General features: G+C 40.8%; 1 protein-coding gene across 2 annotated transcripts in view; it reads right to left on the reverse strand.

Moving 5' to 3' along the window:
- GTF2E2 (general transcription factor IIE subunit 2) overlaps positions 1-9,930 on the reverse strand; it is a 67,700-nt gene extending 57,770 nt beyond the window's left edge. The window contains exons 1-2 of one of the 2 annotated variants that reach the window (XM_021694121.1): positions 9,690-9,930; positions 155-321 (exon numbers count right to left, since the gene is read on the reverse strand). In XM_021694121.1, the coding sequence (XP_021549796.1) occupies positions 155-317 (163 nt within the window). In that variant the 5' untranslated portion in view covers positions 318-321; positions 9,690-9,930. Of the gene's footprint in view, positions 1-154; positions 322-9,185; positions 9,238-9,689 lie in introns of those variants that run through there. The other variant, XM_021694122.1, reaches the window with a different exon arrangement.
- Positions 9,931-14,762: the final 4,832 nt, after the last annotated feature.

A 14,762-nucleotide genomic window follows, 5' to 3' on the forward strand; every position in this document is an offset into this window, starting at 1 on the left:
AAAAAAAAAGAATGATATATTCTTATTAAGTTCCCTTATACTTAACGAAGTATCTAACAATAAATACAAATATTGAACTAAAAAATGAACTTGCCATGACTAAATGGTTTCCTTAAAAATAAAACTGAACAGTTCTAAAGTCAATTTTACTAACCAGAATTTTGTTTAGAGCCTGATGATCCTCCATGTTCTAGCTTTGCTTTCTTCTTCTTTGATGATGATGATGATTCAGAAGATACTGAACGTTTTTCTACTACAGGAGTGGAGAGAGCTCGTTTTTTGAACAGCTCCCGTTCTCTCAACAGGCTTGGATCCATAATTCTGCAAAGATATAAGTATTTTTAATACAGATTCTAATCATTCAAATCTATAGGCCAAATCCCTAGGTCCCAAGAATTACTTCCAAACAAAATTACCTTCATTAGCTCTCACCACTTGTATTTATTCACATAGTCATTCACTTAAAAATCTTTAATTAGTACCTATTGTGTGCCAGGCACCGTGCTAGGCATTAGTAAAGAGAAACAGAATTATTCTTTAAAGCTCTAGAACTGCACTGTCCAATATGATAGCCACTGGTCACATGTGCCTATGGAACACCTGAAATGGGGCTAGAGTTGAGATGTACTTGATGTGTAAAATACACACCAGATTTAAAAGACATAGTATAAAGAACTTTTAGAATTACTGATGAGATATTTTAGATTGATTACATGTTGATAATATTTTGGATATGCTAGGTTAAATATAATATTAAAATTAATTTCCACCAACAATATGATCATCTTAATAAATACAGAAAAAGCATGTGACAAAATAAAAATCCGTTCAGAATAAAAACTCTCAACAAAGTGGGTTTAGAGGGAACATACCTCAACACAACAAAGACCAAATATGAAAAACTCAAAACTAACATCATACCCAATGGTTAAAATGTGAAAGCTTTTCCTCTAAGATCAGAAATAAGACAAAGATATCCACTCTCCCCACTTTTATTCAACACAGTAGTGGAAGGACTAGATGCAGCAATCAGATAAGAAAAATAAAAAAGCATCCAAACTTGTGGGGTGCCTGGGTGGTTAACTGTCTGACTTTGGCTCAGGTCATGATCTCAGGGTCATGGGACTGAGCCCCACATCGGGCTCCCCAGTTAGCAGGGAGTCTGTTTGTCCATCTCCCTCTGCCCCTCCCCCCCGCTCATGCACACATGCACTCTCTCAAATAAATAAAATCTTTTTAAAATCTTTTTTTTTTAAAGATTTTTTTTTTTTTTATTTGAGACAGAGAGAATGAGAGACAGAGAGCATGAGAGGGGGGAGGGTCAGAGGGAGAAGCAGACTCCCTGCCGAGCAGGGAGCCCGATGCGGGACTCGATCCCGGGACTCCAGGATCATGACCCGAGCTGAAGGCAGTCATTTAACCAACTGAGCCACCCAGGCGCCCTCTTTTTAAAATCTTTAAAAAAAGATTATAAAGAAAATAAGCATCGAAACTTGTAATGAACACGTGAAACTGTCACTATTTGCAGAAGACATGATACTACATACAGAAAACCCTAAAGACTCCACCAAAAAAATTAATAAATGAATTCAGTGAATTGCAGGATACAAAATTAATATACAGGAATCTGTTCTGTTCCTATACATTAATAACAAAGTAGCAGGAAGAGAAATTAAGAAAAAAAATCCCATTTACAATTGCACCAGAAAGAATAAAATACCCGGGAATAAATTTAAGCAAGGTGGTCAAAGACCTACAGTCTAAAAACTGTTAAGACACTGATGAAAGAAATTGAAGAGGACACAATCAAATGGAAAGATAGTCCACACTCATGGATTAAAAGGATATCATTCAAATGTCCTTACTTCTCAAAGCAATCTTCAGATTCAATGCAATCTCAATCAAAATAATAATAGCATTTTTCACGGAACTAGAACATATAATCCTAAAATTTGTGGGGCACCTGGGTGGCTCAGTTGTTAAGCGTCTGCCTTCGGCTCATGTCATGATCCCAGGGTCCTGGGATCGACCTCCACATCGGGCTCCCTGCTCCGTGGGGGGCCTGCTTCTCCCTCTCCCACTCCCCCTGCTTGTGTTCCCTCTCTGGCTGTGTCTCTCTGTCAAATAAATAAATAAAATCTTTAACAAAAAAAAAATCCTAAAATTTGTATGAAACCACAAAAGACCCTGAATAGCCAAAATAATCTTGAAAAAGCAGCACAAAGCTGGAGGTATCACTATCCCAGATTTCAAGATATACTACAAAGCTATAGTAACCAAACAGTATAGTGCTGGCACAAAAAGAGACACATAGATCAACAGAACAGAGAGCCCAGAAATAAACCCACACCTGGTCAATGAATCCACGACAAAGGAGGCAAGAACATACAATGGGGGAAAAGACAGTCTCTTCAGTAAATGGTGTTGGGAAAACTGGACAGCTACGTGCAAAAAACAAATGAAATTGGACCGCCTTCTTACACCACACACAAATATAAACTCAAAATGGATTCAAGACCAAATATGAGACCTGAAACCTTAAAACTCCTAAAAGAAAACATAGATAGTAATCTCTTGGACACTGGCCTTAGTAACATTTTTTAGATAGATCTCCTCAGGCAAGGGAAACAAAAGCAAAAAGAAACAAAAGTCCCAAAAAGTCATTGGGACTTCATCAAACTAAAAAGTTTGTGCACAGCAAAGGAAACCATCAACAAAACAAAAAGATAACCTACTGAATGGGAGAAGATATTTGTAAATGATATACCTGATAAGGGGTTAATATCCAAAATATATAAAGAACTTATATAATTTAACACCAAAAAAACACAACCACTCAGATTAAAAAATGGGTAGAGGACCTGAATAGATATTTTTCCAAAGACATATAAATGGCCAACAGATCCATGAAAAGATGCTTAACATTACTAATCATCAGGGAAATGCAAATCAAAACCACAATAAGATATCACCTCACATTAGTCAGAATGGCTGGTGTCAAAAAGACAAGAAATAACAAGTGTTGACAAGGATGTGGAGAAAAGGCAACCCTCATGCACTCTTGGTGGGAATGCAAACTGGTGCAGCCACTGTGAAAACAGTATGCAGGTTCCAAAAAATTTTAAACAGAAATACCATATGATCCAATAATTCCACTACTGGCATTTGCCCAAAGAAAACAAAAACACTAACTCAAAGAGATATATGCAGCCCTACGTTTACTGCAGCATTATTTACAAGATATGGAAGCAACCCAAGTGTCTATCAACAGATAAAGAAAATGTGATACACACACACACAATGGAATATTAGCCATAAAAAAAAAAAGAGAGATCTTGCCATTTGAGACAATATTGGTAAACCTACAGGGTATAATGCTAAGTGAAATAAGCAGACAGAGACAAATACTATAGGATATCATTTATATATATATAATCTAAAAAAACAAAACAAACGAACATACAGATTCTTAAATACAGAGAATATACTGTTAGTTACCAAAGGGGAGGTTGGTGAGGAGATGGGAAAAATAGGTAAAGGGGATTAAGAGATACAAACTTCCAGTTACAAAACACATAAGTCATGGAGATGAAAAGTACAGCATTACAAAATATACTCAATAATTTTATATTATTTTTTATATGTTGCATGGTGACAAATGAGGACTATACATATGGGAAGCACTAAGTAATGTATATATTCGTTGAATCAATATGCTGTACACCTAAAACTAATATAACATTGTATGTCATTTATACTTTTTCTTTCTTTTTTTTTTTTTCTTTTATTATTTATTTGAGAGAGAGTGAGAGAGAGAACCCAAGAGGGGGTAGGGTCAGAGGGAGAAGCAGACTCCCTGCTGAGCAGGGAGCCCAATGTGGGACTCGATCCTGGGACTCCGGGATCATGACCTGAGCCAAAGGCAGTCGCTTAACCAACTAAGCCACCCAGGCGCCCTCTTTCTCCCTTTTTTTTTTTTTCTCTTTCTCCTTTTTTTTAAATGGAGGCTCCACACCCAGCATGGAACCCATGGCCCTGAGATCAAGACCTGAGGTGAGATCAAGAGTCAGATGCTTAACCAACTGAGCCACCCAGGCACCCCTGTCAATTATATTTCAATAATGAAAAATTAAAAATACAATTTCAAAAATTAAAACATTTTAAAAATTAATTCACCCTAATTTTTTCTAGTTTTTAAAAAAATACGGTTACTAGAAAATTTTGAATTACATGTGTGGCTCACAGTTGCAGCTCACATTGTATTTCTATTGGACAATGCTGCTCTAGAAATAACATCAGAACTACTAGGCAGAAATTAGGAGGCAGATGTAGGCTCACTGCAAAAAAAGAGAGAGAGAGAACCATCAGAATTTCTTATAAATGAAAAGGTGTGTTTTAAAACTGGTGAACTCTCGGGGCACCTGGGTGGCTCAGTCAGTAAGGCAACCGCTTTCGGCTTGGGTCATGATCTTCCTCTCCCTCTACCACTCCCCCTGCTTGTGTTCTCTTGCTCACTCTCAAATAAATATTTTTTAAAAAATTAAAAATAAGGGGCGCCTGGGTGGTTCAGTCGTTAAGCGTCTGCTCAGGTCATGATCCCGGGCTCCTGGAACTGAGCCCCACATCAGGATCCCTGCTCGGCGGGAAGCCTGCTTCTCCCTCTCCCACTCCCCCTACTTGTGTTCCTGCTCTTGCTGTCATCTCTCTCTGTCAAATAAATAAATAAAATATTAAAAAAAAAATTAAACTGGTGAACTCTATCATTAAGTGATAAAAAGGCTGGATTAAAATTTTTAGAAATAGGGGCCCCTGGGTGGCTGAGTCGTTAAGCATCTGCCTTCGGCCCCCGGGATCGAGCCCCACATCAGGCTCACTGCTCAGCAGGAAGCCTGCTTCTCCCTCTCCCACTCCCCCTGCTTGTGTGCCCCCTCTCGCTGTGTCTCTCTCTGTCAAATAAATAAATAAAATCTTAAAAAAAAAAAAACAGTTAGAAGTATCTACAGAAAATTCCTGATTTAGAGGGAGGTGGAACTAGACCTCTTTTGGTTTTTTCCCCAGTTCTAAAACTCCACAGTTCTGGGCGCCTGGGTGGCTCAGTAGGTTAAGTGTCTACCTTCGGCTCAGGTCATGATCCCAGGGTCCTGGGATCGAGTCCTGCATCGGGCTCCCTGCTCAGCCACGAGTCTGCTTCTCCCTCTTCCTCTGCCGCTCCACCCCCCCACTTGTGCTCTCTCCCTCTCAAATAAATAAAATCTTTAAAAAAAAAAATACAAAATAAGGGAGCCTGGGTGGCTCAGTTGGTTAAGCGACTGCCTTCAGCTCAGGTCATGATCCTGGAGTCCCTGGATCAAGTCCTGTATCGGGCTCCCTGCTCAGCAGGGAGTCTGCTTCTCCCTCTGACCCTACCCCTTCTCATGTGCTCTCTCTCTCATTCTCTCTCTCTCAATAAATAAAATCTAAAAAAAAAAAATACAAAATAAAACTCCACAGTTCTAGCAACTTCAGGACAACCAGGGAAGCCACAGATCATTTAACAAGTAATTTTATTTAAGTAGGGGCTTAAACTCAGAACCATGATACTGAGACCTGAGCTGAGATCAAGAGTCAGACACTTAACCTACTGAGCCACCCAAGTGCCCTTCAGCAAGTACTTTAAAATGTTCTTCTCTTCTTTTACAATCTAATAATCACACTGCTGGGTATTCAGCCAAAGAATACAAAAACTTTAATTCAAAAAGATATATTCACCCCCATGTTTATTGCAGCATTATTTGCAATAGTCAAATTACGGAAGCAGCCCAAGTGTCCATCGATAGATGAATGGATAAAGAAGATGTGTACACATACACACACACGATGGAATATTATTCAGCCATAAAAAAGAATGAAATCTTGCCATTTGCAGTAACATGGCTGGGTCTAGAGAGTATAATGCTAAGCAAAATAAGCCAGTCAGAGAAAAACAAATGCCATATAATTTCACTCATATGTGGAATTTAAGAAACAAAACAAAGCTGAGAAAAAAAAAAGACAAACCAAAAAATAGACTCTTAGCTATAGAGAACAAACTGATGGTTACCAGAGGGGAGGTGGGTGGGAGGGATGGGTGAAATAGGTGATAGGGGTTAAGAGTACACTTATCTCGATGAGCAATGAGTAATATATGGAATTAGTAAGTCACTATATTATACACCTGAAACTAATATTGCGCTGTATGTTAACTACACTGGAATTAAAATTTAAAATAAAAAAAGTTCCTCTCTTGAGACCCATAAGCACAGAATAAACTGATGGTTGCCAGAGGAGAGGGGGATGAGGGGGATATGGGGAGAGGAGAAATGGGTGAAAGGGAGTGGGATATACAGGCCTCCAGTTAAGGAATGAAAAAGTCATGGGGATGAAAGATTTAGCACTGGGGCACCTGCAAGGCTCAGTCGGTTGAGCATCTATCTGCCTTTGGCTCAGGTCGAGATCCCAGGATCCTGGGATCAAGCCCCGCATCAGGCTCCCTGCTCGGTGGGAAGCCTGCTTCTCCCTCTCCCACTCTCTCTGCCTGTGTTCCCTCTCTCACTGTGTCTCTCTCTCTGTCAAATAAATAAATATTAAAAAAAAAAAAAAAAGGTTTAGCACAGGGAATATAGTCAATGGTATTGTAATAGCATTGTATGGTGACAAATGGTAACTACACTTCTGGTAAGCATAGCGTAAGTTATAGAGTTGTAAAATCACTATTTTGGGGGCACCTGGGTGGCTCAGTTGTTAAGGGGCTGCCTTTGGCTCAGGTAATGATCCCAGCGTACCTGGGACGGGTCTGGCTCCTTGCTCAGCAGGGAGCCTGCTTCTCCCTCTGACCCTCTCCCCCCTCCCCCCCGTCTCTCTGCTCTCTGACAACTAAATAAAAAATCTATTTAAAAATAAATAAATAAAATAAAATCACTATTTTGTATATCTGAAACTAAAGTAACACTGTGTGTCAATTAAGAAAAAGAGTTCCTGGGGTGCCTGGGTGGCTCAGATGCTTTAAGTATTTGCCTTTGGCTCAGGTCATGATCTCCGGGTCCTGCGATCAAGCCCTATGAGCCCCCAAGTTGGGCTGGCAGGAAGTCCACTTCTCCCTCTCTTTCTGCCTCTCCCCCCTGCTCATGCTCACACTCGCTCGCGCGCTCTCTCTCTCCCTCTCTCTCAAATGAATAAAATCTTTAAAAAAGAAAATTTCCTCTCTTGTTTGAACTCTCCTAAATACCATGGAAAGTCTAGGAAGCACAACAAGCTGACCATGTAAATGATTTTTGCATTCTTCACAAGTAGGGAAGGAAGGTCTGGGAGGAAAAAGACTTTTTTTTTTACTTTATTTTGTTTTGCTTTGTTTTTAATAGGTTCCATGCATAGTGTGGAGCCCAGCGTGGGGCTTGAAGTCACCACCCTGAGATCAAGACCTGAGCTGAGCTCAAGAGTTGGACACTTAACCATATAAGCCACCCAGGTGCCCCCATCTTAACTGTGAAAGCCTTCATGCACAGTGTAGCTCAATAAATATTTGTTAAATGAATAATGAACACAAAAACATCTTTAAATTGTTTTAGCCTTGTTACAGGTTTCACAAGCCTTTATTAAATGTCTTATGTTTCTGACTCTAAGCTTTGTGTACTTGTCTTGTGTTTATGTACTTCAAGCTTTGAAGAGTTCTAGAAGATAAACCCTTTCTTTCAAGCAGCTTACATTTGAGAATATTAAAAAATTGAGCACTTTGCTTAAAAACCAATGAATAAAATGTGACTTAGAGTGCTAAAAGTTAAAAATATAAGCACTGATAAGAAATAATCAGAGTAGGGGCGCCTGGGTGGCTCAGTCGTTAAGCATCTGCCTTCGGCTCAGGTCATGATCCCAGAGTCCTGGGATCGAGCCCCACATCGGACTCCCTCCTCAGCGAAAAGCTGCTTCTCCCTCTCCCACTCCCCCTGCTTGTGTTCCCTCTCTCGCTGTGTCTCTCTCTGTCAAATAAATACAATCTTTAAAAAAATAATAATAATAATCAGAGTAAACTTTACTTGAATGAGTAAGAGTCACTGGCACTGGTATCAAAGATCTGACTTCTGGAACCTTCAGTACTAATCTCTAACTGCAACATGACCCTAAGCAATCCACTAGACCTCTCTAAATCCAATTTTATCATAAGCAAAATGACAGTACTACCAATGCAGTCTATATCTAGCCCAACTTTAAAATCAGACAATGTTTGTGAAAAGCAATTTTTTTATACAAGTATGTTTGAGATAGATCTGAAAAGAAATAACAGAATGATTATGCTAGGGTGAGGAAGATAGGAGAGAGTCTTGGGGGGAGGGGGAGGGAGTGGGGGGGGGAAGGAGAAATCAAAGTGATAAAGTGGGGCAACAAGCCAAAAACAGGAAACATGTGTAGCTGTTTATTTCACCTTGTAAAGAGAGGTCATTAAACCAGGCTTTAATCATGATTTTAACACAAACTTAAACAAAAGCCTTAGTTTACAAAAACCTAAATGCTTACAGCACTTGAGCCTCACAACTCTATGAGACAATTGGTATTAGTTTTATTCCTTATTTTAATATGTGAAATCTGAAGTGAAGAGGTACAGTTAAGGTTACACATTTGTAAGTACCTAGGCCAAGACACCAATACCTTGCCTCCTAAATCAAATGCTTCCTTACTGCAGACCTGAAATGCTGGTCAAGGCCTCTAAAACAAAGGCGACCTGTGTGCTCTGGGTAACGTTCAACGGCACCTCGAGCAGAAGGCTTAATGTCTGTCTGTCTGTCTCTCTCCCACCATCGCATGCTCCGCCTAACTTTTCCTCCTTTTTTTCCACACTACTCAACAAATCCGTAGAGTTTTACATATACTGACCTATGCAGTAGACAGGATACATTACCATGCCCATTTTCCACTTAAAAAAAAGACAAAAACAAAACATCACAACTCAGGGAGTTAAACGTGTTCCTCCATGGATGGTCACTGAGAAGCCAAAAATTAAATCAAAATCTTCTGGCTCCAAAGCACACGTTCTTTCCACTCTACCATACGACTTTTTTCAACCTTTCTACTTTTCCTCTCTTTCGCCTCTTTCCCTGCGTAAGCCTCAGAGCTGCCACTGGCACCTAAGAACACCGCCAAGAACAACCAGCAAGGTAAGAAACGAGACTGCTTACCTCTTAAATCACAGGAATGGAGAAGTGGACGAAAAGGTACCGTAGTGTTTGGGTCTGGAACATGTCTCTAGACTTTGCGGCCAAAACGACTATAATAACTAAAGTTTAGGGATCATTACAAACCCAGTCTCCAAAGACAGCTTAAAAAAATAGCCCGTAAAGGTGCATCTAAATCAAAGCCTTTAGTTGGACACCGTGGTTCCCTAAACTGCACACACGTTTCGCTCGCCTAGTGCTGATGTAAAGTCGGGGGCTAGAAAGAGACACAATCAGCTCTCTGATTGCGAATTTCCCCTCTTTCCAACCCAAAAGTTTGCTCAATGGACCTCCGGCCTAAAAGACAATGCTCCCAAGAAGTTGTTACTGTGTTCAGTGTTTCGCGCAGGGAACCGCAGCCCCAGCCTCCCGAGAGCTGGAAGACAAACTCGGCCCTCGGGAGGAGGCGGTCCCGAGGAACAACAGGCCGGGGCTCCGCTCCCCTCACCCGGCGGCCGCAGCCCCTACCTGAGCGAGGAGGGCCGCCCCACGCGACCGGCCGCCGCCTCCCAGCGCCTCCACCTCGACCAGCCGCCCACGCCCGCGTGGCCACCGCCTCCTGCTCCTCGTCAGCGCCCCCGCCTGCCCGCACGCACGCCCAGCGCAGCCCCGCCAGGTCGGGGTCTCGGCACTGGCGGCGGCGGCGGCGGCGGCGGCGGCTAAGGCGGCGCGACTCGGCCGGGAGCTCCGCCCGCCACTTCCTGATCAGGCTACTAGGAGCTCAGTCCCGGCAGGCACCGCGGCGCCCCCGCCGCCGAGAACGCGCCTGCGTCGTCACGTGCCCCGCCAAAAGTCTAGCAGGAGGGGACTCAGCCAGCTGGGGCGTCCCGCATTTCTATGACAACGGGGCGGAGGGGGGAAGGGCGGAGAATGAGACTCAGGTAGGAAGAAAGTAGCCGTTACTACAATGGAAAAAACCTTTCCTTTGCAGAAGTTTAAAGCGGCCAGATCCTCCTGCAGGTGTTTGGTACTTTACTTCAAATGCTAGTCACCAGCACCTGAACTTCAAAGGACATTGTCCCAGCTCTCTCTTTTACAAGTCAGGAAACAGCAGGCCCGGTGAAGCTAAATGACTTGCTCAGGACCGCACGGCTAGTAAAGGCAAATACGGACGTGGAGCCCAGCTTAAATTCCCAACCACCACACCTGTGAACTTCCTTGGACAAGGATTTAGAATTCAGAAGCAACATAAAGAGATAGGATAAAGCCACGACAAAGATATTTGGCGTTGCCCACAGCCTTCGACGTATTGGAGTGTGTCAATTCCCTGTCCTTTCCTCACTCTTAAAACCTGAGGTGGCCGCAAAGCCAGTGCTCAGCTATTCTGCAGCTATTTAATTACTTAGTACTGATTAGTCAAGTTATTTAACCTGTGCCTCAGTTTTCGCATCTGAGATATAAGAGTAATTGTACTACCAATACAGGGTACTTGCATTGGACTGATGTGAAGACTAAATGAAATAATACATAAATTTTTATCCAAAACTTGGAAATAAAGCCAAAAGATGGTTGAGGTGTGGCTCTTTGAAATTAGTTTCATTCTAGAGGATTTTCTTTTTTTTTTTTTTCTAGAGGATTTTCTAATAAACTCACTTGTTCATCTGACACCCTCAGGAAATGTAACTTTGCTGGAATATTACAACCCAGTAAACTCAGAGTTTGGTTAAAAAAAAAAAAAATGATGAGGTGTAATGGAGAGAAGGAGCCGGCAGCAAGTGAAAAAAAATTATCCCTAAAGTTAAAATTACCTTGTCCTGAGAAACATGAGCCAGTTTTGTATCAGTTTATTAATTTGTATGTCATCGTTCCTTTCCCCAATTATTATATAAAGCCTAGTTTCTCATATCCTCTTGGAACCAGTTCCATCATTCTGCTGGCTCTTTATTAATGAGAGAGATTTAATATACAAATAGGACAATGGCTAGACCATATGTAATAATAAAACACTGACCCACATAAGAAACCAGCTTCTGCAGCAATTAGCTCAAGATGGTCAAGATTTCCTCAAAGGCTGCCAACTTCCCCCACCCAACACACACATATACTCACACATGGTTGTTCATTCGTATCAGGACCAGCTAGAGAAAACCAAATACATATGCTCCCCAAACCAATCACACTTCTGGTGGTTCCACCTCCAGCTTCCTCTACCAACAACCTTTAATCGGAACCATGGGGCGCGTGGGTGGCTCAATTGGTTAAGCATCCCACTCTTGATTTCAGCTCAGGTCATGATCTCAGGGTCATGAGATTGTGAGATGGAGCCCCACGTCAGGCTCCACCTTCAGCAGGGAGTCTGCTCGGGACTCTCTCCCTCTCCCTCTGCCCACCCTATGTGTGCACGTTCTCTCTCTTGCTCTCTCTCAAAGAAATAAATAAATCTAAAAAACAAGAGCCTACCAGAAGCATCCCCCTTTTTTTCATTATAAAGTTTTCCCCTCTCCCTAACTGCCTTTGAATCTCTACCAAACATAAGTGAAAATGGCTGACTCCCTTACTATATAGTACACTCTGTAGTCTTTCTCAAGGGAGTGGCCTTCGTTTATTTCCACTTGTGTTAAATAAAACTTTTGACACCTACTCACTTTCTAGTCACTTGAGAATTATGAGTTTAACAATTAGAGAATCATGCTTTTACAGAACTAGATTTACCACATGGAAAGCACTCAGTGAACTGTTAAAAGATAAACTGAAGTACATTAAATTTTTGAAGAGTTTATTTGAGCAAACATTGATTCAAGTCAGACAACCCCAAACAGAAAATGGTTCAGAGTGTTCAGAAGCAAATCGAAAGAAGTATTTGAATAAGCAGTTACTCTATTTGGGAAAGCCTACTTAGTTCGTGATTAGTAGTTATTAAGTTTCATTTTCTCAGATTCAAGGTCATTGACTTTGGCTTAGGTTTCAGTTTGCTTATGTTGGTTACCAAGGCATTAGAGCCTCCTTAGTCTAACAGCCTCCTTGTTTAATTACTTTAACAAAATGCCCACAACTATTACTTTATTTCAATGTCTTCTCTCATTTCACCCAACTGGGACAGACACTGGACAGGTAAGCTTTCTAACACCAATATTAGAATATGTTATTTACAATTGAAACCCTCAAATATCATTGCCCCTTCTTTACCCAAATATTACCTGTTACTATCATTGCCCAACTTGAAACCCTCCCATACACATCCCAGCAAATGATTAATATATATAAATGTTGAATCTGGTCAACCAGTGGTATTACCACTGTTTGTACTGCCTGTTGCCTGTGACTAGGTCATAACACGGAAAACAGTGACTGCATTCATTCAAGGCACTTTTCTGTGATATACTGTACTCTGATAGTACTCCTCAAGTGAAGACAAAAATCAGCTCCCAATTTGACCCATAATTAGGCCATTTTTGTGTTGGAAGTACTTACATATGGATACCACACTACAAATGAACTAAAAAAGGATTCTGTTTGCTTGCTGGTAATATTGACTATGATAACGACCAACTTAACCGTTTCCAAACAGCATTAACCCAAATTAGCTTGAGTTCAGAGAATTCAAGATTTGGGGATAAACATATAGATTGTTATTCTACTTTCTCATCCTTATTACACAATGTAGACACCACCTGGATTGCTTCTGAGGCAGCCTCAAGCCAGGGCTTCGCGAAGACATAGGACTAGTATCCCATAGGGACACCTGGGTGGCTCAGTTGGTTAAGTGTCTGCCTTCAGCTCAGGTCATGATCCCAGGGTCCTGGGATCGAGTCCCGCATTGGGCTCCCTGCTCAGCGGGGATCCTGCATCTCCCTCTGCCTGCAGCTCCCCCTGCTTGTGCTCTCTCTCTCTCTGATAAATAAATAAAATCTTTAAAAAAAAAAAGTATCCCGTAATGAGGTGAAGGACACAACTATTTATAGAGACATGGCTATTTGTGTAATATACTTGAAGTCTCCACAATGGATGCTTAAATAAATCTTTATAATAATTCAAATCACCTACATATTGGCAACCTCAGTACTTCCAGATCAGAAGGGTATAGCTAGTGTCAAAGTATATGAAGAATGATCCAAGCCACTAATACAATAGCAATGTATGTCTTATCTCATGAGTGATTATAACACCCTGCATACTCTTTGGTGGAAAGTATGGTGACTTCTTCAGGATTATGATTTTAACAATTAGAGAATCATGCTTTTACAGAACAGAATATAATTTGTATATTTTATAAAACACTCTTCTGTTCTGACCTACCCAAACCCTCCTACCCCAATTCAATATAACCACAGGATTCCAATATATTGGATTAATTTTCTTTATGATTTTATTTTTATAACATAAAATTTGCCATTTCAACCATTTTAAAGCATACAACTTGGTAGAATTAATTACACTCACAATATAGTACAACCATCATCACTATTTCCAAAAATTTTCATCACTCCAAACAGAAACTCTATACTCGTTAAGCAATAACTCCCCATATCCTCGTCTCCCCAGCTCGGTAATTTCTGATCTACTTTCTATCTCTATGAATTTGCCCTAATTCTAGATATTTTATTTAAGTAGAATAATACAATATTTGTCTTTTAGTGTCTGGCTATTTCACTTGATAAGATGTTTTCTTTCTTTTAAGGTTTATTTATTTATTTGAGAGAGGGAGAGAGTACACATGAGGGGGCAGAGGGAGAGGGAGACAAGAAGACTCCCCACTGAGCCCCTGAGATCATGACCTGAGCTGAAATCAAGAGCTGGATGCTCCACCAACTGAGCCATCTAGGCGCCCCTTGATACAATGTTTGCAAGGCACATCCATGTTGTAGCATGTATCAGAACTTCATTCTTTTTTATGTAGTAGTTTAATTTTACATTTTATTTTTTTATACTATGTAGTTGCTTGGAAGAGGAAAACTACAGTAAGGCAAATTAATTTACTTCATTCTGCCATCAAATAACTGCCTTTTTTTTTTTTAGGAATAATAACTGCCTTTCAACTCCCCTCACCTGTTCATCTATCTCAACAAATGAAACAGATACCTAAATTCTCAAAATAGCCAAATTAGCAAATTAGCTCAAAAAAGCAAATTAGCTTACATCCACACAAATCAAGAGTTAAAGTAAGTATTTTGCTCATCACCTGTCCTGAATTTCCCTAGCATTGACAGTCTCCGCTCCCTTAGAGCCTTTCCCCAGCCTTCTTGGGTAGCCTACCCAATCCTGTAAATATCTTTCCAGGACCCTGCTTCCTTCTCAAGCATTAATCCCGTAAAGAAGGAAAAGTCTTTTTTTTTCCCCCTCTACCCATCTAAGTTCTCAGGAAGGGGCCCTGTAATTAGACTAACAAAAGAGAGGTTAACAAAAGAAAAACAAACAGAAGTTTATTAGTGAGCATCACACATACACAGGGGAGTACCTGGAGATGAGTAATTCAAAGGGGTGGGTAGAACTTGAGCTTATTTAGCTTTTTTTTTTTTAAGATTTTACTTTTAACTAGTTGCTACATCCAATGTGGGCCTTGAACTCACAACCCAGAGATCAAGAGTCCCAAGCTCCATGAAC

The sequence above is a fragment of the Neomonachus schauinslandi genome, chromosome 2, assembly GCF_002201575.2.
Source record: "Neomonachus schauinslandi chromosome 2, ASM220157v2, whole genome shotgun sequence".
Taxonomy (NCBI): domain Eukaryota; kingdom Metazoa; phylum Chordata; class Mammalia; order Carnivora; family Phocidae; genus Neomonachus; species Neomonachus schauinslandi.